The sequence below is a fragment of the Charadrius vociferus genome, unplaced genomic scaffold, assembly GCF_000708025.1.
Source record: "Charadrius vociferus isolate BGI_N301 unplaced genomic scaffold, ASM70802v2 scaffold72, whole genome shotgun sequence".
Lineage (NCBI taxonomy): Eukaryota > Metazoa > Chordata > Aves > Charadriiformes > Charadriidae > Charadrius > Charadrius vociferus.
Window position 1 is genome coordinate 247,727 of NW_009647830.1, and position 25,389 is coordinate 273,115.

The following is a 25,389-nucleotide window of genomic DNA, read 5'->3' on the forward strand; positions in this document are numbered from 1 at the left end:
GCGGGAAAGGTTTAATGTATGGCGAGCGTTGGTTTGTCGTCTGCTGAGGGGAGAGTGATAAGCGGAGGAGGAACTGGGGAGTGGAGGAACATCTCCTCCAGGTGAGGCTGGGAGAGATTGGGACCCCTCAGCCTGGAGAAGTGAAGGCTCAGGGGGTCCTCATAGATGTCTACAAGTACACGAAGGGGGGATGCGAAGAGGACGGGGACAGGCCCTTCTCACTGGTGACTTGAGAGGTTGCGGACTTTCCACCTTTGGAGATACTCAAAAGGTGTCAGGACGTGGCCCTGCTTGAACAGGGGAGGTTGGACCAGGTGGAGCCCAGAGGTCCCTGCAAGCATCAGCCATTCTGTGATTCTGTAATGAATTGATGTATATGTGTACATACCTACAGTATGTGTGGCAACAACAACAAAAATAACCTTCCTCGCATGTTTTTAGTGTCTTTTTGTTTTCTTCTGTTGACTCTACCGTTGTGGGTCTGAGTCAACTTAGAAGAAGGAGTGATCCATGAAGGATTATCTTTCTCTGTCTTTGGAAAATTAAGCTGATTTCTGGAGAATTTTAAAAAATATATATAACTAATGTCACGGTAAAAATACATTTACAGACGTTTAGAAAGTTTAACATTTTAAAACTTTCATATAAATATTTTGCAGATTGTGATGGTCCTTTTCAAGCAACACAGCTGTGGAATAGTATTATTCATGCTCTTCACAGCCAGGTGGAAATCAAAAGACGTAGACAACATCTGAAAACATATAAAAACTGTTTCACCGGCTCAAATGCTGTTGATGTGGTACTGAGCCATCTTATGCAAAGCATGTACCTAAGCTGTAATGATATTTCTCGGCTGAAGGGAGTCCGTGTATGCCAAGCGTTGATGGATCACAAGGTGTTTGAGCCAGTTGGAGCAAAGCTTTACCTATTCAAGAATGAGAAAGAAATGGAGTTTGAAGACACAAACACTAGTCTCTATAAATTTGTAAATAGCAGTCTTACTCCTCTTCTTCCACAAAAGAATAGAGACAATGAGAACTTGTCTCCTGAGCAAATCTGCAAACAGAAGACAAAAAGATATTCTAAGTGAGTTGTTCTGAACTGTTCTGATTTTTGTTTGTTTGTTAAGGTGGGTTAACTGTAGATGAAGTTATGTCTGTCTAACCCAGGTATTGGAGACCTGAATACTATGTGCCAGTTTTTAGAAATGTCATACCTAAATTGCAGATGCTACCTTATATTTCTTGGTAATGTTAAACTGCTTTGATCGGTCTTTTGTTATTTAGAATAGAGGCTGGCACAGTAGCGTAAGCCTAGGAATCATTTTGTTTTGCAATCAGTTATGCTGAATTCTGAGACTTAGCATGAATGAGCTACTTGCTGGAAGCTGGTAAAAGAAATTGAACTGATAAACAGCATTTGGAATCAATATCCTTGCCCTTTCCACAAAGCAGATATGGGTGATTGGTTTTCTAGCAGCAGGATAGACCCCACATATAATGAAGCCCTAAAGTTCTGGTTTAACAGCAATTTAGGAAGTGGCAGGAAGATAAATGTGTCCTGACCATATTTGTTATACATCTAATTCTTTTTTCCCCCCTAAGCAGAATGAAGTGTGAAACAACACTTTCAAACCCCTTAGCATTAGAAGCAGCCAATAAAAAGAGGGTAGAGGACCTTCTTCAATCAATAAACGTTCATGCATCTTTACCTCCAAAGATCGTGGTTAATGAACCAACTCATCTGCTTTCAAAAAGAGGTGAGGACTGAATTTTTCTTTTTAAAACTGGATTGTTCTTCACTGTACCTACGTGGAGTGAGTACCTCATTTCTGTTAAACGCTGCCCCTCAGAGTCTTGAATTTAACATGTCACTAATGACAAAGTAGCTAAATGAGTACTAAATGGGTAAATGCTCATAGTAAGTAAACTGAAGGAAATGAATCAGGATTAAGTTTTTGCAGGATGGTGCTATTCTATTTATGCAAATACCACTTCAGAAGGAGATAGGTTTTAAGATGAAGTATTATATGATTTCTTTGCTCTTCACTTGCATTTTCTTGTATGTGTTACTGATTAGAGTAGGTTATTACTAATTCTAATACGATGGGGGAGAGAGGTGGTCTCTTTAAAGCCTTCTTTCTTAGCATTCCTATTTTGATCCCTTCTTCCCCAACACAGAAACTTCACACTAGGCTGTTACCTTGTTTTCTCTGAACACTTAAAACATTCTTGAGTGAGTAAAAACAAAGATTAGTGTTTTACCTAAGATCTTATTTCTGAGGGTGTGGTTTTTCTTCTTTGTTTGTTTGATTATGGTATCAGTAATAGAAGATGTCTGGAAACAGCAAACTCTGCTACGACTGCTGCAGTTAATTGATGTTCCACTTCTAGAAGACATCTTGGTGTCTTCAGTGAAGACAAAACCAGACTGTTTTGGCAAAGAAGAAGACCTGATTATCTCAAATACTTTCCTGGACAGAGAGGTTACATGTAGCTTAAACTTGCCTGAGTAAGTTATACATCTATAAAATGGATTTGTTAGTAAACGCGTGATTTTACTCTTGATCAAAGATTTGTGTTAAGTAAACAAAATAGATGTTGTTTCACTTGTAGGCAGGGATCACGTTTTCTCCTTTGACTTCTTTTCAGAAGTGGTAAGGGAATTCACAAAAAGTATATGTTTAGGATTGGACACTTGAGGATTTTAAGTATATGTTAAAACTTTAACCTCGAGTGTCAAAAACACTTCTAGTTTCTAGATGAGACACTTCACTTTTGGGTCTTTATAACAGATATTGGAACTCGAAAAAAAATTATTCTGAGGTTTTTGTTTGTTTGTCACAGTTCCCGATGGTGGTGCTGTGAAGATACAAAATCAGTAAGGCAGCTATTGTTAGCAACAGAAAAGGGGAAGCTAAGCTGTAGTACTGAAGAATGCTTGTATCATGAGAATATAAAAGTGACAGTGGCTGCATGTTGTCAGTGCTCTTTTCCCTGTATGTTATCTGATTTTTGTAGGGTTCCTGTTGATTGCATTTGGACTGATCTCTATTTTAGCATGTACTTTTAATGAATGTGTCAAGGCATGTCTCCTCATGTGTATATCTCAGTAATGCTTGTTTCTGTCAAATCAATACAATTTTTATCTGTTGGTGAGACATGTTAATCTGTGTACCTAAAGAGACTTTTTATGTATTGTTGCTTCAGGGAGAAAATATTAATATTTTTATATATGTTCAGAGTTTTATATAAGGTAATGAAACTTCTGGTTCCAAACTAGGTTTATTGCTGGGTAACATCTTAAATCAATTAGTTTTTTCTCCCAGAATAGCTTAATAAGCACTGTTTCTTTTGAGCTTTATCCTTCTGTTGTACTTGTTTCTTGCGTGATTGGTGGGTTTATGTCTTTTGAAATAGCTCATGTTGTTTTTACTCTGTATTATTCTGTGTTAAGTACCTCTAACATTTGTGTGTTTGCTAGTATATCAGATAAGTGTTAAGAAAATTAAATGCTTCCTTCACTACTTTACAGTTACTTAAGTGGGGGGCTGGAGTAGCATCTTGTAGACAGTATATTATTTAGGTCTGACTTCTAGCATGCACGAGAAATGGAAAACTCCAGCTATGAAGAATAGTCACAAGTATTACAACTAGTTGTAGGATTAATTGCCCCCAGTATGAAGGTGAGGGAGCAAGCATGACTTATACCTTAATTTTTTTGTCTTCAGTTTTCAAATCATGTCATGTTATGGTTGATATAATCAAATACCTGCTCTCCAGGTAGTGTTAAAAACTGTAATCAAATCCTGCTTTCAGTGATTGCACTGCTCATGGGATCATAACTAAAGGGAGGTCATGATCCTATTTCTATTTTACTGTATTACCCCGTTTATGCGTCCAAGAGTTAAACAATCCTTGTTGGCCGCAGTGGTTCTAACAAAATTTCATGTTTATCTAGCTGTCCAGCAGCAAGTTCAAAATCTTTGTTTCTGCTCTCCATGATAAAAATACAATTCTGTGGATCTTAACTCATGTGAAGATGCAAATACTATTTATTGATTCAGTTCAAATTATTTTATATTCAGAGAGTCAAGTAAAAGTAATTCTCCCTCTGCCCCCCACAGTTATAGGATTTTAGCTTTCTTCTAGACAAAATGGTTAAGTTAGTGACTTTTTCGTCTGACTTTCCAGCCTCTTTGAACAATGAATTGTCTACCTGAATTTTAGATTTGCCTTACATTTTCTCTCCCTTAGTTAAGTCATACAGGCAACAAATGCTTATGAAACTCATGTCTTTTTAGTAGGTCATATAGTAAACTTCTTCCGCAGTCTTCTGGGATTTAAACTATTTTTATTTTCTCTGTTTTCAAAGTAATTCTCTTGTGTCTTTTCTCTGAAGATTCAGTCCTTTGCTTTTTCAGTCTGGTTAGCCCTGGTGGGTTGTCACTGTGTGTGTTGAAGTAATAGTGGAGTGGTGTTTGATTTTAAATACTAGCCAAATCAGGCAAGTGTCCTGGGGTCAGTGACAGTCTGGCATGATTGCAACTTGTTTGGATTTGGGCATACCTCAGGTATATTGACTATAGCGTGGGAGAACCATGGAAGTTGCTTATTTTGAGCAGTTTCTTGAAGTACTGTAGTGAAATAAATTACATAAACTGCTTAATAAGCAACAAGTTTAATGCTGTGGTTCAAATACGTGACTATACGTGCGTGGTTATTTCTATCAAATTTTCTTTAAAGGATTAAATAAGAATTGGCAGAGTATTTTAAAGTTTTAAAACTAACTTTTCCTTCTGCAGGCTTGACAAATGGCTCTATGCTGCAATTGAATGCTTGGAGTATTTCCCAGACCAATTCATAGTGATGGTTAGTCAGCAGTTACCTCAAAGCGCTAACGAACCGAGCAGTCTGAATATATACAAGAAGATTCTTTTTGACATTATAATAAAGTATTATAGTCAAAAGAAGGACTCCCTTCTTGCCACTCAGGATCTCGATATTCATTCAGGGATTATAGAACTTATAGGTAAGAGCAACCTGGGACAAAAAATGCAAGTGAAAGCTGTAAAAAGGATGGAACTTAATAAGCGTTAATTGATTGAATCGTAACATCATTTACAATGCTATTGCAGAGGTACTTCAATTTATATGTTGGAAGGGAACGCTCAAGGTCTCTAGTCAGAACGTCTGCTCAAGGCAAGGACAAATTTCAAAGTTAGATCAAGTTGCTTAGGGCCTGGTCCAGCTGAATTTTTAAAATCTGCAAGGGTAGATATTCACCAGCCTCTGTGGGTAACCTCTTTCAATATATAGCTACTCTCACTGTGAAAATGTCTTACCTCTAGTCAGAATTTCTCTTATTGCTACTTGTGACTACTAACATAAAAGTAAAATAATTGCTGTAAAGTTTTCGTGTTGACCAAAATAAGGTTTTGTAAGTTCTGGATTATTTTTTTTTTTAGTAATAGAAGTTATTTAAAATTATAAAAGGGGCTGGTGAGATTGTGATTCAGGCTGTGATTCCCCCAAAAAACCCTCACCACATATGCTCACAAGTAAAACAGAAGGGTTCAGTGTAAATACAAGTTTAAGATTAATCCTACCCTAAATAGGTTGCGTTACTTTTTCAGTTCTGTAGGGTTTACAGAGTGTTATCGAAAGTTTCAAGTTTTGGAGAGCTATGACAAGCTTACTGACATAGGGACACAGCTGGCCTGTGTAAAAATTGGAGCAGAGTGGTGGATCCTGTGGCCAAAACCTCATTAAAAGACAAAAGGCAATATTTTTATAAGTAGTATTTTGCTAAGGAGAAAAAAAATCAAATTATAATAGAAGTCATGAAAGGAAAACTATTGCAAAATTACATAACCTATCCACAAAACACGAATGCTAATTTGAAATAACTGACTTGGCTACTGGTGACTTCTTCTGGATGTTCATTTATATTAAAGATATTATAGTTCATGTACATACTTCAAATACAAAACTGAGATACACCAATATTATAGAATATTACTAAAATCGAGAATCAAAGCAGCCAAATCTGTAGGCAAGGGAAAAGGCAGTGTCATAATTCTCCTGAGTTACTGTAATGCTTTAGTTGCCTGTAGGTCTTTTTCTTATGAAGTATCTGCTTTGTCTAAACTACATGACCCATGAATCTCTAGGGCTATTCTGCTTTCTTATTCTTGCTTTAATTTTGTCATCTTTCCAACTCGAGTAAGACTCTCACAAGCAGTTTCTAATGCTTTATTCCTTTTCAATGAAGTGGTACCCATAATTTTATCATTAGGAAATGATCCTCTGTTTGAAGATGTTAGCCTATGTTCTTGGATCCTCAGCTGTGTTCTAGTTTATACTCGATCACCGTTAGGAGGTTGTGCTTAACTATTTTACAACCGTTTTTCCCTCTCAGTGCTATGGAACAAATTATGGTCATCAGTGCATAACCACTTGGATTCTAATAATTTTCAAGCAGAATCCAGTGCTGTTGTTCTGACTCTAGTGCAAGAGAGAGCTCAAACTAGCTATGAACATCTACATATTTAAAACATTTTCAAAATCAACATGAGAAGTGCTGCATTTAGCTAAAGTACAACTTCAGTTTGTTATCAATGTATGTATTTTCCGCAGTTGTTAAGCAGTTTGATATAAGATGGCTGATAATACAGATCTGTTGTGAAGGCAAACAAGTTGCTGTGCTTGCTGCCTTTAAAATAAACAGATCTAGAGGTACTTATGTTACAGATGAATGGTCACACTAGTCCATGTGGTTTATTGAACCTTTTTGCATTGGAACTTTTCTCCCCCCCCCAGTCTTTTAAAATAACTCTGTAAGGCTGTATTCACAGATCAGAGAAACTCTTAAGCTTTTCTCTAGAAATCATTTTCTTTCCTGTCTTCATATCTACACTCTTACCTGTCTTGATCATATCCTTTGGCAGTTCTCTTTCCTGCTTTTTTATTTGCCCTCCTTTTGGAAAAGGGTCACTTACTTGTTCTTTTGGTGTTCTTTTTAAACAAAGATGGTTTCAAAGGGCTTGTGGTACACCCCTGAAAGTCCTGGATTATTTCTTTTAAAATATAATCTCTGTTCCAGTAATGGATAGAGACCAGAAAATCATATGTAGGTTCTATTCCTGTATCTGCCCTCTTCTTTCTCTTTCCTTAGAAAATTACTTGACTTTTTTGATAGTTCCTCACTTTCGAAGTGAAGATAAGTAGAATTATAATCTAAAGGGGGGTTTATAAGAGGTTATTTCCATCTTATCACACTTCCTTGAGAAACTTAAAACCTAATGGCTTAAAAAGGGGTGGGGTGAGTGTGTGGACAACAACCAACATAAAACAAAGGAAAGAAACAAAACAAAACAAAAAAACCCAAAAAGCCCCAAACAAACAAAACCCCAAAGCAATGAGAAAGTTAGGATTATTTGGATCACTAATTAATTTGAGATTAATCCTGGAATATAAGACAAAGATGTATAAACACAAACAGTACAAACATCACTTCAGTGTTTGCACATTGTACACAATGTAGTAATGTCCTGTATATATTGTCCAAGTACATCTGTTCCCTGACTGGGTATGGGATGAAGGTTTTAAGCTTATGTTGATTAAATGCTGTGTTGAGTCTTGTCAAAAGGCTTTAGAAGTCGCTGAGATTAACCTGCTTTGTTTGGAGGGAAAAATAAAAAAAAAAAAAAGGGATTAGTATTGGAATTTAAATATGTATTCTTGACTCTGAAAATGAGCAGTTGCACTGGATACGCTGTTTTACTCCATTGCAGAGAAAGGAAAAACAGATCAAGCTCTAGAGGCATCACAACTTTATTTAAAATTATTAGCACCAAATATCCGAGAAGAACTACATAGACTCCTGACATTTGTAGCCATTGCATCTGAATCTGAGGGCTACAAATTACAAAAACAGGTAAGTATCTGTCATGTTTAGTGTGGGAAATAGCACTTACCTATAATAAAGCTAACTTTTTTCTCCAGAATTAGAAGTATTCTGTTTACCGCCTTCCAATGTGATCTGTTTTAAAACAAATATCAGGCTGTTCCTCCCGCTGATAGCATCCTGTTATACTTAGTGTTTGCTGGCGCACTGCAAGTAAATCTAATGCCAAATCTGAGTTCTTCTTTTTCTAGTTTGATAACAGATCAGTGATCATCAAGACTTGCACAAAGTTCATCATACAAAATAAGACATTGTCAAAACCACAGGCAGAACTGCTGACTCAGTTTCTGATGGACAATCACTCGGAGCTTTTCAAGGTAGCATTTTCCTTACCTCATTGGCTTTGTCATTTTAAATGTTGAATGCCATGAAGTCCCTTTTTGGAGATGAGAGTTCTGAGGAGCAGAGTTTAATATTCCATGTGTTACAATGTTGTGGTTTAACCCAAGCTGGCAACCAAGCACCATGCAGCTGCTCGCTCACTTACCCCAGTTGTGATGGAGGAGAGAATCGGAAGCGTAAAAGCGAGCAGAAGCTTGTGGTTTGAGATAAGACAGATTAATAGATAAAGCAAAAGCCATGCAGGCAAGTAAAGCAAAACAAGGAATTCATTCACTGCTTCCCATCGGCAGGCAGCTGTTCAGCCATCTCCAGGAAAGCAGGGCTCCATCATGCATAACAGTTACTTGGGAAGACAAACGCCATCACTCTGAACGCCCCCCACTTCCTCCTTCCTCCAGCTTTATATACTGAGCGTGACGTCACATGGTATGGAATATCCCTTTGGTCAGTTGGGGTCGGCTGTCCCGGCTGTGTCCCCTCCTAACTTCTTGTGCACCCCTAGTCTACTCGCTGGCAGGACTATATAAGGAGCAGAAAAGGCCTTGACTGCCTAGCAACAACTAAATACACCAGTGCACTGTCAAAAGTATTTCTCATCCCAAATCCAAAACAGTGCTATACCAGCTGCTATTAAAAAAGTTACTTCTATCCCAACTGAAACCACAACATACAGTTTAATAATATGGTCAAGTAGGGTGAGAACCTATTTCAGACAACTTTTTGAGAGCTTTGCAATCCTTCATATGCAGTGTCCTCTCTCTTTATTTGCATCATTTGTGTTAAGAAAATATTTGAAGTCTTGGCAAATTTTTACAGAGGCCTTTTGGCACCTTGTTTCTGATGGCTCTCTACCACATTTTAGGCTTCTTAGTGTCTCTCTCCTGTAGAAGTCAGCTGACATACTCTGAGTGATATATGGAATGGCATGCTGTGGTGCCCCAGTGTACACATACAGCTTTGGCCTCTCTTAAAGAGTTCCTTTTGGTATTTTGAAATGTTAACTTCTAAGTTAAAGAAAATAAGTAGAACCACAAAATGAAATGGCCTTTCTGTTTAAGTTGATCAGTTATGTAAATATGCAGCTGTATTTTATAGTCTCCTTTATTTACATTCTGTCATATTGTCACATGTGAAAAGATGTAACCTTCTCAGACCCTATATTGACATTCTGTATTCAACATTAAAGTTGTGATGCTTTGCTGCTGTTTTCCTCAGCTATAAAATTCCTCATCAAAACACTAAACTAGATAGAGGAACTAATTCTCTCAGCTGTTGTAAGATAGCTGTAAAATGCTCTAGATGTTTATTGTTACAAATAACCCTCACAAAAACATTGATTTGGTTTCAGTAAAATATTTTTTTGTTCTTATACAACACATTCTTCAGCTGAGGTCAGAAGCACAAATGAGACATAGGAGATTTTTTTTTTTTTAATTAGCTCCAGTTCAGTTTGAAAGTATCAAGTAGTTACTGTGAGTTTTGTATATGTTAATACACAGCCCAAACCAAATACTTTTCTTTTGTGCTTTTTTTCTTTTTGTTGTTAAGGGTTCTCACATGAGGGTTAAGGCTTTGATTCAAGTTTGGAGCTGGAGGCAGATCTGGCCAATGAAGTGCCCGCTACTTCATAGCAATGGCAGCAGAGTAGATGGTGGCTCGCTCTTTCACAACTACAGTTGAGAGCCTTGTGTATTATATAAGCTGAAATCAGTTCAAGGTCTACACTACAGTTTTTGCCGTAGTTCAATAGAAAGCAACATCTAGAACAGCTTGCCTCCTATTTCTTTGGCTAGGAGTATTAGGAATAAGCACATGTATGTGTGTTTCACTGCAATTTTTTGAGAGATTTTGAATGTGTACTGAAATAAATATCGGCATAGATTCTTCTGCAGTTAATCATGTGATTTTTAAATTGATCATTTGAATGCTTTAGATTCTCAAAAATACAGAACTGTTGTTTTTGTAACTTATTTCTTTGTCTGATTCTATTTTCAGACTCCTTTAACTCTTCTGGAACTAACTAGTAGGAGACTTGAGAGTTTGCTAGAAGGACAAGATCCAGATATCAATTCAGGTAGGTGATGTCATAATGCATTTTTGTGTAAACCTCTCTATACAAATTGATTTATTGTCAGCTGACTATAACTTTGCACTGACTGTGTTCTTTTCCTTTGTTAGAAGTGAAGCATTAAAGTGATTAGTGGCTAATTCACCAAATAATTATCTGCTATAAGGAAAACACCGACCTGTGAATATTAGAGAACAGAGACTCTATTAATTATCTAGTTTGAATACATGACAAATTTTTTTTACCAAATAATTACTTCTGGACAAATTAATGCAAAATGTGCTTCCTGAAGCGACATGCTTCTAATTTGGTGTGTGAATTTGATGTGATTTTATATTTAGGAACAGCATTCTGATATTTCTGCCACAAAACACCTAAAAATTCTCATAGAGCTCAGTAGTTTGGGGTTCTGATAGATGTCTTGAGTACAGACCTCGGTTGTTTAGTGTTTTGAAGAACTCTTCCTTTTCTGTGTGAGTGCAAAGTTTATTAAGAGTTTAAGACTTACAGAAGGGTATTGTAGCCTAAAAAAAAGGCTTTTGACACTTGGTGTGTATGTGGAATTTATATTTTCCAGCTCATTTCTTTTACGAGCTAACACTTCACCTGGCCTTGATGCCAAAAGTATCTTCCAGCACTTTGATTAAAATAATTGAATTTGTGCCTGACTCGTTACCTTCTTCCTTTTGACTTCTGTACTGCCAGTGCATTATGTGCTTAAACACTGAAGAGAAACCATTACAGAACTGAATAACACTGTAAGTTGTTGTGCTGTTTAATACTAAATACAGTAGCTGCCCGAGAAGTAGTTTTGGTACAGAATCTTTTACCATCTGTATTGGGTTCTCAAATGTGGCCAAATTGCTTCCAGGTCAGTGTTCTGAGTATCACCTATTATGTAGCCAAAGAATACAAGGATTAGCAACAGAGGAAGGAGTTGCCTGTCTGTGGTATTCTTGGAGCCTGTGTGGTCTCCATCAGCATGCTGAACAGACAATCAAAGTACAAACCTCATACTATATTCTCCCTTCTGCATTTTGGAGTTTCAATCTGTAACTGCATATAGATTCTGTCTACTTGTTGAAATAGCTAGTTTGTTCTGATTGTGAGCTCTCCGGCATGGCATGTTCCTGTTTTCCTCTGTACCTCATATTCTGATATCATTTTCCCTTTTCTCATGGAGAAGGTAGGAGGAAAATCTTTTCTGGGAGCTACTGAGCTTTCCTAGCTGGTGAGCTTCTGAAGTGCAGGTGGGAGCATGGAGGGGACCCTGATAAGAAAAGGGGTCTGCCTGTTGCAGGAAGGCAATCCTTGGGTCTGCTGGAAATATAAAACACTGAGGGAATTCTGGGGTTGGTTTTAATCTGTGAAGCCACTTGAAACCACTGCACTAAAAGATCCACCCTGGTTTGAAGAGTTAATCTCTTTGCCAGGAGTTGTTAAGCTTTCCCTTTTGAAAGAGCTACCTTTTCTTGATCTGACTCTACTAAACCTTAAAAATATTTCACATTGGTGTTTGACAGACTCATTGTAAAAGAATGGAAGGACAGGTCTCCATAAAAATTCTGGCAGCTTGGGTTATTACCACTCTCTATGTGAAGCCTTAAGAAGATGGTGTTTGTACAGAAGGAATAGTAAAAATTTTTTTCCCTTCAGGCAACTGACATTTGTTCAGCCAGCTTGCTCCCTAACTTGTGGAGTAGCTCAACGCCAGCCTTTCCTTGGGCCAGAGCTCACCTGTCCAGCGATGGGGCTTGATTCCTTTTAGGGTGCGTGCTCTACTGCATAGGTTCACAACATTTTTATAGATAAATAGCACTTAAGTTGTGTAACTCTCAGGCTCCAATTCCTTGCTCTGCCCTCATCCTGAACTGCTGCCTGTTTCATCACCTCTGCTTCTGGTGCCCAAACTGTGCTGAGCTGTATAGTCACCTAGAAGTTCCTGAATTGTATTTCTGAATTCAGAGGTGTGGTTGAGAGACAACTGTTTCTCCAAAGTATTTATTCACTTGCATTATGTACTGGACCTTGCTACAGATCTGATTCACTCTCAGGAAATCACTGGATCATGACAAGTGCAAGGTGCCATTCTTGTCATGTAGCATTCTTTGTTATGGCTTCTGTTGGCAAGAACTGTATTGGCTCTTTGTCTGGCAGGCCTGTTTGCAATACAAAATCATCTGTGATAATGCAATTGTGACACTGCTTTTCAATTTCGTTTTTGTGGTTAATGTTTAGATGTTCAGCCATGCTCAGTACAGGGCTGTGTTTTACCTTGTTTGTAGAGAATTGTAGTCACATCTGAACTGGGCTATAGATATACCTATGTTTCTGATCATATTTTTTAATCAGGCTCTGGTATGACGCATTGAACTTAACCTGAACCTCTGATTTCTTACAAAGGCTTCACCTTCTGCCAGCGTGTGACAACTAAAGAATATGAAGATCAAAAACAACAAACAAATCAGTATCTTCTCGCATTGGTTCAAGAGTTGGACAATGACCCCACTATTCCTTTGAAGCAGAAGAAGAAATTAATTAAAGAATTCCGAAAATACCATTCTCTTATCCATTGTAGTGGTTGTAAAACTACAGGTGAATTTTGTATTCTAAATAGTTAGACATCAATACAGATTTATTTTTTTTAAAGGGAGGGATGCATATGAAAATTGCTCATGATAGAAACCTTTTCTTCTTATGTCCTTACATCTTCATTTGCAGGAAAGTGTCAAAGTTACTATGCTGCTAAAAAGAATTCATTCTAATTAATGACTCTTGTAAGCAAAATGTACTTAATTACTTTTAAGTTAGTAATAATGGCACACTGCTTGTGCTGCTTTGAGTTTTGGGATTGGCACTTTTTCCTTCTGTCCCATGACCCAGGGGCTTTCTAGCTGAGCCAAGTCTGCATTCAGAGCCATGCTTGGGTTCATAGCCAGTGAGGTTTTTAATCTTTTCTATCCGTAGTTCATAATTTAACTGTAATCTAATCTTAAACTGTAGATTATAACTCCTATGAGCATTGTAAAAACGTACAAAGTATGTCAAAAATGTTAGGAGCAGGCACGATTGCAGCTCTCAGCCTCTTCATTGTATGACAGGTGCTCCATTCCCTTATCATTTTCATGGCCCCTTTGCTGGACTATGTCCGCTGTGACCATGATTTTTTTTTTTTATTGTGAATATGCTTCTTTAGGTATCTACATCCTCAACTGCTCTTAAAACATGTGGTCAGTTACCAGGATACCAAAGCCTTCTGAAAACAAGTGCTGTTTTCTTTTATTTTATAAATTGAAATGGTTACACTGTTAGATCTAACCAACCATGTACAGGTAATAGGTTGTGTTAACTTGCATATTTCAAGTGGCCTTATTTAAATGACCTGGCCCTGTCAGAAGTCAGGGAATGTAGTTGAAATCTGTCCATGAATCCCTGTTTATGCACTTGTTATTGAACAGCGACTGTCTAGTGTAAAATAAATAATTTCTGGAGGAGGAAAAGACACCAAGTTTCACCTTTCAGAGGTGAATACCCTGATTACTAGACTACAGGGCCACATATTCTTTTTTCTAGCCCTGTGTCAGGGTTTTGGTCATTCTCCCAGAAAGGGGAGCATGTACAGAAGTAGGTTATTGAGAATTGTAAACAGGAAAGGATTTCCTGATTAAGTGCTTCTGGTGTTGAGTAGTGGGAGAAGGGGATTTTACGTGGCTTTTTTTTTTTTTTTCCCCCTCTTTCTTCAGCACCCTTTACTGGGTCTCAAAATACTGAACCTGGTAACAGGGAGGGGTGGTAACATGGTAATTTGTAGGCTAGATGGACTGGGAATTGCTTTGGGAAAAAGCGTGGTTTTACAAAACAAATTCTTGCACTTTGTGACCTGATTAGAATTTTCTTGTGTTAATTTAAAGATGATAATAAAGCATTGCATAAAAATCAGTGAATCAGTCTATCATTTAATATTGCTTTCATAAGGAAGATGTAGCTCAGTGGGTATCAGCTCAGTGGGTATCAGTGGGTAGCTCAGTGGGAATCAGGTATCAAATAGAAAGGAAAGGCTTCAGGGGACAGCAGGAGTTTATAGCTGCCAGGTGCTTTCCTTCAGTTCATGGGACAAGATGTCAAGATTGATCTAGTTCTGCAAAGGAAAGGAAGAGCTCTTGAGAGCCCTATTTTATTCGCCTACCCTGAGAGGTCTACTAATTTTTAATCTTCTGTTGAAAGAAACATGATATTTCACATTTATGTATGCAAGTTTGGTGAGCTACAGATTACTGTGTCTCATTGTTACGCTTTCAGTTACATTCCAAAATTAAGAAAACTATTTCATTAGAAAGTTCTCTGTCATTTATTCTTGACAATATTTGACACAGAATTATCTGATAGGGCAACTTGGACCTCTTGCTCATTTCTATTTATGATTTCTAGCACAGAGCTATCAAATTAATTGCCAGTATGAATTTGAAAATTTCCAGAGTGAAGAGTTTAGTCTAGAGGTGCTTTCCAGTGCAGTCTTATCAAAGAACAAGTGATGCCACCTTCAAAGTAAGGAGGCTTCCTTCTATTCATAGAGCATTCCTGTTTGCTCCTACCAAGGAAAAGATTCATCATTGCTTTTATGGGAACAACGTACATATTTCCTTATTTTAAGTCACAGCTAAAGCATACTGATAATTTTGTGTGGTTATTTAAAAAACACTAGAGGTGAGACACAAAGGCCTCTACATGTGGCTGTCAAAATCACAGTGTACTAGACTTACTGGTGTCCTGTGTTTTCTAACACACAGTAATACAAGAGCTGCGTCCCAAGAATCTGTAGGTGGTGTTCTCCTGCAGGAATACCATATCTGCCTCCTGTGTGGCTCATGTAGCCACTAATAGGAGGATGAGGGCACCTCTTCCATCCCTCTCAGCAGGTTAGACTGGAGAAATGCCACCGTGAGCTGGCAGTCTAAAGTCAAAAAGATAATGGTCAAGAAGAAAGATCATCTCAGAAAGCTATTTTATTGAAGCAGCTCATCATCAAGACCTCCCATTCTCTGGAGTATTGGCTTCTCTTTTATATTGCCCTTATGCTGAGGCCTCTGGCTTGCAACAGGAGCAGCTCCTGCGAATCTGTAACGTTGATCGTAACAATGGGGCTCTAACTCCACCTGCTTATCTGAAGTGGAAACGAAATGGAAGCCAGAGATGAGGATATCTCTCTATCTTTTTGCTATCTGACAATTCAACTACATCAACTACCCTTGGGTCACAGATCATCACAAAGAACAATTTTTCAGATGGTATCTAGTTGTGCTTCAAAGTGCCCCTCTCTGAGCCTTGTCAAGGATCACTGGAGGGGCATGAAATTCAGTGAAGCCTCTGCTTGATCCCTGCCATTAGCTGCCTAAGTCAGTCAGTGCTCTTTGTTCCAAGCTAGGTAAGCGTACCACGCAAGTATACTTACTGGTTTTACATAGGGGCAGACAAGAAAGGGAGTATGAGACTTCAGCTGAGAATAGGATGCTCCTCTGCAAATCTGAGACCACTGAGTATCACCAGCCCTACTAAAAGGGCAAATGCCCTGTGGCCACGAGCTGCATCATGCCAAGATCAGTGTCAGCACCCATGTGTCCCTAATCTGCCCTGTGGGAGTGCCTGCCTCTATCCTGGCAGCTAAGCAAGCCAACTGGGGCACCCCCTTACCCGCACAGCCCTCCCAGGCTTCTCTCTGGCTACGGCCCTGTACTGTTGCTCTTTCCCCTCCTGCATGCAATGCTGCACACGCTGACAGCACAACAGACCTGATGCCACCGTTGCTCTGTAAACAGAAATAACAGGTACAGGCTGGGGCATTTGTGTTTATCTGGAATGCATGGGATAGGACACAGATGGGATGGCCCAGGACACAGCTGCAAGCTTCTCACCTTAGACAGCTTCTGATGTTGCCTTTTCAGAATGGTGAGGGGAGTCTCGGCAGGAAGCCTATTTGCTCAGCCATTGTTTAAAAACAAAAACCTAACAAAAATAACCCCACAGCCTACTAGCCCCAAACCCCTTTTTAAAAAGGAATTGTTCAAATTACTCTTTTCTCAAAGCCTAAGTATACTTTAAATAGCAGTGGTCATATTTCAAGTACATTCCTTTCGTGGCTATTCACTAAAATAACCAAAAATAAAATTCATTTATTCCTTTTCACATCTCACAGGAGACCTTTTGAGATGTGTTTAATGTCCATTCAATTGCATGCATGAGTTAAAATAATACTCATTTTGAAAAAAAAATAAAAACATTATTTCTTCTCACTATCTCTTTTTACTGCTTCACACATTGAGGTTTTCTGCAATAAGAATACAATGAAGCTATCAGTAAAAGATGAGAACATAATGAAATGACAATGAACATATTAGGTTTGTAAAACTTTATTTTTAAACTCTGGAAATGACTTTTTCCCAACCCACTTAAATACAGGAAAGCTAAAACACAATCCTAACTGAGGGAAAACAGGCTGAGAGTTCCATTCTGAGTAAAACAATGAAATAACAATGTATCCCCTATGCTACCTATATATCAAATTTCTCTTCACAGATATTGTGTCCATGTTCTTCATAATCTTCTCTAGTTACTACCATGTCTTCAAAATCATCATTTTCAGAAATCAGCTTCCCACCTTCCCAAGAATAAGTAATAGGGCTGAAAAATGAACAAAGCTATTGTTACTCATCTGTAAGCTCATTTAAAATAGAATTATGCAGTCATGAGTTCAAAGACTTTATTTAGCCATATGTATTTAAAAATACATTTTTGATTACTAAATCAAACCATTCAGCTCCAGACAAGTTCTGAGACAAAGTCTGAAATTTTAGCAGGGCTAACTGACTTTGCTTTTTATAAAAAGCAAGTGCCTCTTCGGAGGCAGGTGTGAAGGGGACAGGAAGTGGAGATGTCTTTTTATTTACTTTGCACAGATAGTGATTCCTTAATAATATTTTAAAATACTCTTTAACAATACCTTTTAGAAAGTGAAGATTTTGTACTTTCAAGATATACTCGTTTTGTCTCAACTGTATACTCTCTCTCTGCAGAGATGTTACCCTTCCAAATCCCTGAGGTGGCTACATTAATAATGACATGGCAGCTTTCAGATGCTGAAAATTCTTCTAAGTAAAAGACCAGACTCTAATCTTGCATACTTATGTATCTACTATCATACTATATATCTACTTAATGACAAAATATCTGTTTACAATAAAAAGACTGATCCTGAAAACACCTACTTATATGCTTGTCCTCATTAGGCAAAGTACCGGGCAAGCAGATAGTCTCTAATTAATTTGGTTTGTCTAAAAATATGCCGATTTCAAACATTCTTCTTGTACAATTTTGGTTCACTTAATAATTAACCCCTTTACTCAATCTCTTTTTAATCAGAATAAGAAATCCTACTTCCTAGTTTGTTCTGCTAGAAGGACTAAGCTTGTTCCGTACAGTTTAGAACTTACTTTTCAGGAAGAACAACAGACACATCATAATCAGTTGGAGTAAGACAGCGAACTTCAGAATAAACCCGATCTCTGAAGCCTGGAAAAAGGGTGTTTCCCCCAGTCAGAACTATGTTCTTGAAGAAATGAGGCTGCATTTCTGTAAAATAAATAAGTAAATCTGTAGTTAGAGACTGAATATACATTTAAAGGGTTTTTTCCCACTTTTGTTATGAATTGGAACAGAAGTAAGAAATAGGCATAGAAGAATATTATGATCCTCTAATTATCGCATCAGTTAAATACTTTTATTGAGAAATACAAGAAAGTGATCAACCACCCTCTGTTCTTCATGATTTTTAGAATTTGGCTTTGATCACTACTGTTTTCTTATATTGTCTATTAAATTTCATGTCTGCCAACATAATTCCCCTTTCAAAAAGTATTGTAAATGATACAATTTTTTTAAGAGTACAAAATAATAGCCTCAATGCCGCGGTACTTATGTGATATCATAAAACCTATGAAAGTGTTCTTTGTAATAGTAACATTAATTCCACGTACATCATCTGTAAAATGAAAGCTTTAGTATTGCTTCTGACAAACACAGCAGTCAGAAAGGTTTTCTACTTTGGTGTTTAAATTACTGAGTTGGGTCAGTTTCATTTTTCTTGTCAGTTTGGTTTTTCACATCTTCCAGTGAAGAAAGGTATTTCAAAACACAACTAAAACTAATTTCAAGTATATTCCATCATCAGCATCCAAGACAAATAGGTCACGTTAGAAAAGGATGTTGAGAAGAATAAAGTCTATAGTGATTAACTGAAACTAGCATAGAAACCAATCAATGAATCATCACAAAACTGTGTCTGCCTAACAGAGGAACTTAGAGACAATTGTTGTAGAGTATATGACACACACCAGAAGACAGAACAGTACACAACAACTTAGTAACTGGCATATTGAGAGTACTAGCTTCTTAAGACACTTTAGATGCTTAAAAAACCCAAATAAAACAAAAAACAAAACCAAAAAATTCCCAAAACAGAACAACACAACACACACACACTTTTCAAAATACTTTTAGGTTATACCTTCAGGTAAATTCTGAATAGAATAAACAATGGCTTCAGGAATTCCCATCTCTTGAATACCAATATCTGAAGGGTGGAAGAGTATTTCTGGAACTGCAAATCTTTCATTTGCTAGACGAAGTATTTGCTCACCAGTCTTGTATTTTCCACTTAACACCATCTCTTCCCTTGGCTAAATTAAAGACATGAATAGCAGCCACTGCTTAAGAAAAGAAATTACATCCTAGAGTATTCAGCTAATCTTTTTCATGTACTGCAGAGGTAGGCAATATATTCTACGTTAAGTGGTATTATCAGCATATCTTTTAAGAATAATACATACTCTGGTATTAAATCTGAAGTGACTTTGCTCTTATCAACTCCTGTTTTGCCTAAAGCAAAATAAAATAGGTATGCACAAGAATGGCCTTAAAATACTGGAACTGCTTTTGAAACTATGGCCAACTCGGTAAATGAGGTAAAATTGTTAAATTGTCTTCATTGGTATGAAGACTTTTCAGGCTCTTCTATAACATGACTTTGAACGTTCTACATATTAGGGCATTTAAATGAAATTCAGAGATTTACAAAAAAGTATCAAAGCAGAGAAAATATTTTACAACTTAACTTTAAAAAAAACCCAACAATAATGATGTGGATAAGTTGTATGAGAGAGCACAAGCATAGAAAGCTACAAGTATTGAATAATAGAACATAAAATGCTATGCTGGAAAAATAGTATTTAATTTTCACCTCAACTTCCTAAGGAAAACTTTACCACACAGAAAGAAGTTACAATACAGCATTAGAAAAAAGAAAGTCTTTTTAACCTCTCTACTAGACTTGTGCAGGGGAACAGTAAAAAAAATACTTCAAAAACCAAACAATCATTACCTTACAAAATCCCTTTTTGATTGTGCTGAAGTCTGGCAAAACATAATCTACCATTACAGTATTTTCCTCTCCTTTCAATCTGAAAGAGAAGAAAGTAAAATACAACAGAATAAAGGACAAGTTCTAAATCCAAACTATTTTATACTGACAAGACTTCCTTTGACTTAACTGGAAAATTTTCTGATTAAAAGCATAGTTTTATTTGTTTGTACAAATAGATTACTCAAAAGTATCAACTTTTACATTTAGTACCACGGTATACATACTTGGCAATGTCCATGTCCTTGTAAAAGTCTTGAGAAACGTAACACACATCTTCTTTCACTTGATTAATTACATGCGTTTCATCCATAACATGTAGCTGCCTGTGAAAAACAAAAACCAAACCCACAGAAGTTTGAGAATAATTAAGTCTTAGCGTCCGTCCAGAAACCTGTCCAGTTTTCCACTGGAAATGAGCAACCATAGTTTTCAAGTCGCAGAAAGCTACTGTCTCAGTATTTAAAACTTGTATTCAATTTACAAAAGTATTCCTGGCCTACAGGAGTTCAGTATTTTCCCACTGCACAGTTCAATAACTACAAACATCTACCTGCATTTGCCCAAAGTCTTCATAACAAGCATAGCCATAATTCTGCAGTTAGTTCTACTACCAAAGACCTTTACCTAGATAAAGTTCCAAGCCAAAGGATCCTAATGAAAAGTTGATCCTATTGAATTTTATTTGTGGTATTGATAGAATCAGTTAGCCAACTGACTGATGATCTACTAAGACATCTCAGAAACCACATAAGGACTTGGATAATTGTGAACGCACAGGTAACCTCAGCAACTTCAAAAGCACTGGCACTTTAAAAACTAACAGCCTAATTCTTCATAGAGCTTAAGTTCATCTTAATTCATCTTGAGCTTAAGCTTGAGACGGCAGCCACCAGATTATAACAGACAAAAATTCCCTTCTCCTTTAAAAAGCATTTAATCTAAAATTCACAGAACCAGTAAGAATACCCCCACAAACTTCTAGCTCATTTCATACCAAGTCTCAAGATGATGATCAGCATGCTTTACCTGTAAGAGATGATCTCCTTTAGATGGTTAGTTAAGAGTTTTCCTCCAACATTAATCCTACAGAAAAGGAATAACACATGGAATTCTGTCATTATTAACTTCAAGCATAGCAAACAATTATTCTAGAAAATATATACTGCAGTTTACCTGATGATTGCCTCTTTCTTCTTTTTACTTCTACAATAAGGTACAATGTGTGTAAAAGAGTATCCACTATCCACAATGATACAACACAGCTCAGATGGATTATCCCGGAAATACCTATGCGCACTAAGAGCTCCAGCTGAAATACAGAAAATTTCATTCAATTTTTGCATGAATATACACTTTTAGAATTTACATTGATATGCAAGTGTACTTGCTTTATATTTTAAATGCCTTTGACAGACTTCCAAGACCTCACACCTCATAAATGAATTAATTTTGACAGTGGATAAAATAAAGTATCGTATATGCCCCCATTTATTCTTTTTCTAGAATTCCCGTCCATGTTCAGTTTCCTCTCCTAAAGTCCAAGCAGACTGATCACACCACAATTTATCAAACCTATCCTATGTCCAACTATCTTTCACAAGGGTTGTGACATCATTTACACCTTCCCTGTAAGATACATTTCATGATTGTAACGCTACATTTTATTTGCTAATGGGAAACAAAACCAAACAAAAAACTACCACCCCACAAAAAAAGGAAAGGTATCAAAGTCCTCATGCAAATCTTTGGTAGACTTTCTTAAGTGTTATCCTGTTTCAAAATCCATCCATTATCTCTGTCATCCTGACTTTCCTCAGATTTCCTTTAATTATATACTATGACACTCTTAAGAAAGTAGTATAAGAGTATAGCTGAAATTTCTTTAAAAAATAGTTTAATCCAGTTAAGAGTACATATAGGAGCATATTACTCAAGAGCCAGGAGGGAAGCAAAGTAATTTATTCGCTACCTTTACATATACACATATGTGCATATGCATGCATGCATATTTATTTATTCATTTACAAGGTTAACCTTCAAAATATGTAAGTGTGAACTTGAATGAAACAGACTTACCATTGACTCTAAGAACTGCCTGAAATTGATATTCCTCAAATAGAATTTCATTCATGGATTCTTGTATTGAACTGAAGTTAAAATAAGGTTCGGTAATAATAATATTGGTATCTACAAAATCCACCTATGAAAAATACATTAAGATTGTCATTACACAAAACTTAGAAATTAATACTCTGTTGTCATATTTTGCAGCAGTTGAAGATCATGTAAATCTGAAGACATGATTACTACTTGCTGTATCTGTTTGTAGAAGCAAGGCTTAGAAAGTTTTAGTTTTGTTAAAGACTTCATGACCAGTGATACAGCTTTGTCAAATTGATTGGTGAAAACATATGAAGGGAACACCTTCATACATATTGTGCTCCTGCAGAACTGCAGAACAACATTCTAAAGAGGTAACCGTAAAGGAACACTACATACTAACCTAAGATACTTTACACTAATCCTGTCAACTACAGAAAGATAAGTCTCTTCAACAGCTCAGCACTTGCATCACAGTCCTGTGCAAAGTAGAACCAATAATAAAACTTCCAGTGACCTCTAATGAGGCCAGCAAAAGATCCCAGACTTTCCACATTTATTGATATCTCAGACTCCTTTAAAAAGGACTTCAAAAGGTTACTTCAATCATAACTGGATATGGCCCTAAATGTATTACCAGCTGCATCTCTCTTAACTCATGAAACAGAATTAAAAATAAATTTTCCTTGCAACCATGACTAAATTTAATTTAATTCTAAAATTAAAATGAAAGCTAAGTATCAAAAGCCAGCACTGTATATTTTTATGTAGGGAGAGTAGGATAGTTTGAGGCATTGCTTTCATTCTCAGGACCATTCTGCCTCCTAGGTGTTACAAAAAACCAAAAACTTTCAGAGTATATAACAATACTTTTTTTTAAAGAAAAATTAAAAGGGAAGCCTTACTACACTTCTTGTGCTAAATCCAGTTCGTGTGACAAGTAAGAAAAATTAAGTATCAGATATTTATATTTTATATACTCAACTTACCCATAGGCAGAAAATCGTTTGCCAAAGATTGTTACTTAATGTGTCTGTCTTTTGGCCTACTGACCTAGCTCATCACTCTTTTACATCAACAGTTTCTTGATCTCTAAACCATGCTGTATCTGACTATAATTATTATTTTTCACTAACTTGAACTCTTAATTATATTGATATGAATTTCTTAACATATATGAACTGAACTCAGTATGATCACACATGACTGAAAAATTTAAATGTTTTTTAAATTCCTACACCAGAGCTCAAAGTAAAAATTTTCTTCAGTTTGCAAAAAATCAAATCCCTGTGATTTCTAATTGAAGGGACTCTTAAAAAGAACAGTAAGCTCACCAGTTCTATTTAATATTTGATGTACTTATGTTAATTCCGTTAGTCTGTATTTAACCTACACAAAATCTATAATGGAAAAAAAAAAAAAAAGCTCTTACTTGATACATTTCTTTTCCAAAAAGATAATCCCAAACCTGTCTCTGGACATCCCAGTTCACCAAGTAACCCTGCAGAATTTAGAAAAAAAAATACAGTATTTTAGAAAATAAAAACATACTTAAAAAAACCCAAACAATTACTAGAAATAAAAAAAAGTCAAGTGATTGACAGACTGGTAATATAAAGACATTTGAGAGTAAAAATGTCTAAATTCACATTTCTATGCTAAGGACTAAATGCTACATAGGACAAAAAAATGTTGCTAATATTCCCCATCAATGTCTTAATTACTACACTACAGAAACAATGTAAATTGTGTTTCCTATATATATTATTCTCTGACACAAGCCTGTCAGTCTGACTTCAGTGCCGGTGAACGTTAAGGAGCAAATCATCTTGAGCGCCATCACATGGTACGTACAGGACAAGCAGGTGATCAGGCCCAGTCAGCATCTGCTTATTAAAGGCAAGTCCTGCTTGACAAACCTGATCTCCTTCTATAGCAAGGTGACCCGCTTAGTGGATGAGGGAAAAGCTGTGGATGTTGCCTACCTAGACTTTAGTAAAGCCTTTAACACCGTTTCCCACAGCATTCTCCTGGAGAAAGTGGCTGCTCATGGCTTGGACGGGCATGCTCTTCCCTGGGTAAAAAAATGCATTGATGTGCGGAAGCCCATGGTATGAGGTTCAAGAAAGCCAAGTGTCAGGTCCTGCGCTTGGGTTGCAACAACCCCGTGCAGCGCTACAGGCCTGGGGAAGAGTGTCTGGAAAGCTGCTCGATGGAAAAGGACCTGGGAGCGTTGGTCGACAGGTGGCTGAATATGAGCCAGCAGTGTGCCCAGGTGGCCAAGAAGGCCAACATCATCATGGCCTGTATCAGAAATAGCACGGCCACCAGGACTAGGGAAGTGATCATCCTCCTGTATTCAGCACTGGTGACGCTGCATCTCGAATACTGTGTTCAGTTCTGAGCCGCTCACTACAGGAGTGACCTTGAGGTGCTGGAGTGCATCCAGAGAAGGGCAACAAAGTGAGGGGTGTGGAGAACAAGTCTTATGAGGAGCAGCTGAGGGAACTGGGGCTGTTTAGCCTGGAGAAAAGGAGGCTGAGAGGAGAACTTACTGCTCGTTACAACTATCTGAAAGGAGGTTGTAGGGAAGTGGGGGTTGGTCTCTCTCCCAAGTAGCAAGCAATAGGACAAAAGGAAATGGCCTCAAGTTGCGCCAGGGCAGGTTTAGATTGGACATTAGGAAAAATGTCATCACCAAATATGTTGCTGAGCACTGGAACAGGCTGCCCAGGGAAGTGGTTCAGTCACCATCCCTGGAAGTATTTAAAAGGCATGTAGACGTGGTGCTCAGGGACATGGTTTAGTGGTGGACTTCACAGGGTCAGGTTTACAGTTGGACTTGATGATCTTAAGGGTCTTCTGCAAACTAAACGATTCTATGACTGCAAAGGTTGCGCTGCTGAATTTGATTCTTGTATGATACTACATATAACCCTACAGCTGAGGCATATTGTATGAAAAGTATTCCTTGAAACAGCAATTTACATTTGACTATAATGTTAAACTCAGGATATCTTACTTACTTTCTGAAAAGGGAGAATATAGAAAAGACCAGAGGGATCTTTAATTTCATCCAGTTGGTTTGCCGTAAAGGTTTTCAAGCGTGCAGTCTTTGATCTGAACTGACAGTTGGGAATAACGCTGGAAAAGATTGGGAACTCTGCTATTCATCACGGATATGATACACGTTGCTTGTCTTTACGTTACTTTCATAAATTGTATACTTTCAATAATATTTTTGCTGCTGCGTTTTGGTTTTAATCTCTTTATTGGAGCGAGTTATGAGGGGAAATCTCCAATTTCTGACACCTCCGGTGCAGAGGAGACACCTCTTGGAAAACCAAACCAAACCCCGCTGCCCACCGCACTGAGGGGACACCCCGGCCCCCCTCCAGGCCCCGCCACCCCCCGGGACCGACTCACTCTCACACACACC

General features: G+C 37.4%; 2 protein-coding genes across 2 annotated transcripts in view; one reads left to right on the forward strand and one right to left on the reverse strand.

Moving 5' to 3' along the window:
• DEPDC4 (DEP domain containing 4) overlaps nt 1–13,476 on the forward strand; it is a 17,960-nt gene extending 4,484 nt beyond the window's left edge. Inside the window, exons 3-11 of the mRNA XM_009882632.1 lie at nt 660–1,086; nt 1,608–1,759; nt 2,325–2,511; nt 4,805–5,031; nt 7,796–7,938; nt 8,160–8,285; nt 10,306–10,384; nt 12,782–12,973; nt 13,382–13,476. Of these exons, the coding sequence (XP_009880934.1) occupies nt 660–1,086; nt 1,608–1,759; nt 2,325–2,511; nt 4,805–5,031; nt 7,796–7,938; nt 8,160–8,285; nt 10,306–10,384; nt 12,782–12,973; nt 13,382–13,476 (1,628 nt within the window). The remainder of the gene's footprint in view (nt 1–659; nt 1,087–1,607; nt 1,760–2,324; nt 2,512–4,804; nt 5,032–7,795; nt 7,939–8,159; nt 8,286–10,305; nt 10,385–12,781; nt 12,974–13,381) is intronic.
• A 3,288-nt stretch (nt 13,477–16,764) lies between these two features.
• The window catches only part of ACTR6 (ARP6 actin-related protein 6 homolog (yeast)), a 9,957-nt gene continuing 1,332 nt past the window's right edge, over nt 16,765–25,389 (reverse strand). The window contains exons 2-11 of the mRNA XM_009882633.1: nt 24,977–25,094; nt 23,383–23,451; nt 21,927–22,050; nt 21,024–21,159; nt 20,877–20,933; nt 20,075–20,173; nt 19,809–19,887; nt 18,936–19,107; nt 17,863–18,001; nt 16,765–17,053 (exon numbers count right to left, since the gene is read on the reverse strand). Of these exons, the coding sequence (XP_009880935.1) occupies nt 16,924–17,053; nt 17,863–18,001; nt 18,936–19,107; nt 19,809–19,887; nt 20,075–20,173; nt 20,877–20,933; nt 21,024–21,159; nt 21,927–22,050; nt 23,383–23,451; nt 24,977–25,094 (1,123 nt within the window). The 3' untranslated portion in view covers nt 16,765–16,923. The remainder of the gene's footprint in view (nt 17,054–17,862; nt 18,002–18,935; nt 19,108–19,808; nt 19,888–20,074; nt 20,174–20,876; nt 20,934–21,023; nt 21,160–21,926; nt 22,051–23,382; nt 23,452–24,976; nt 25,095–25,389) is intronic.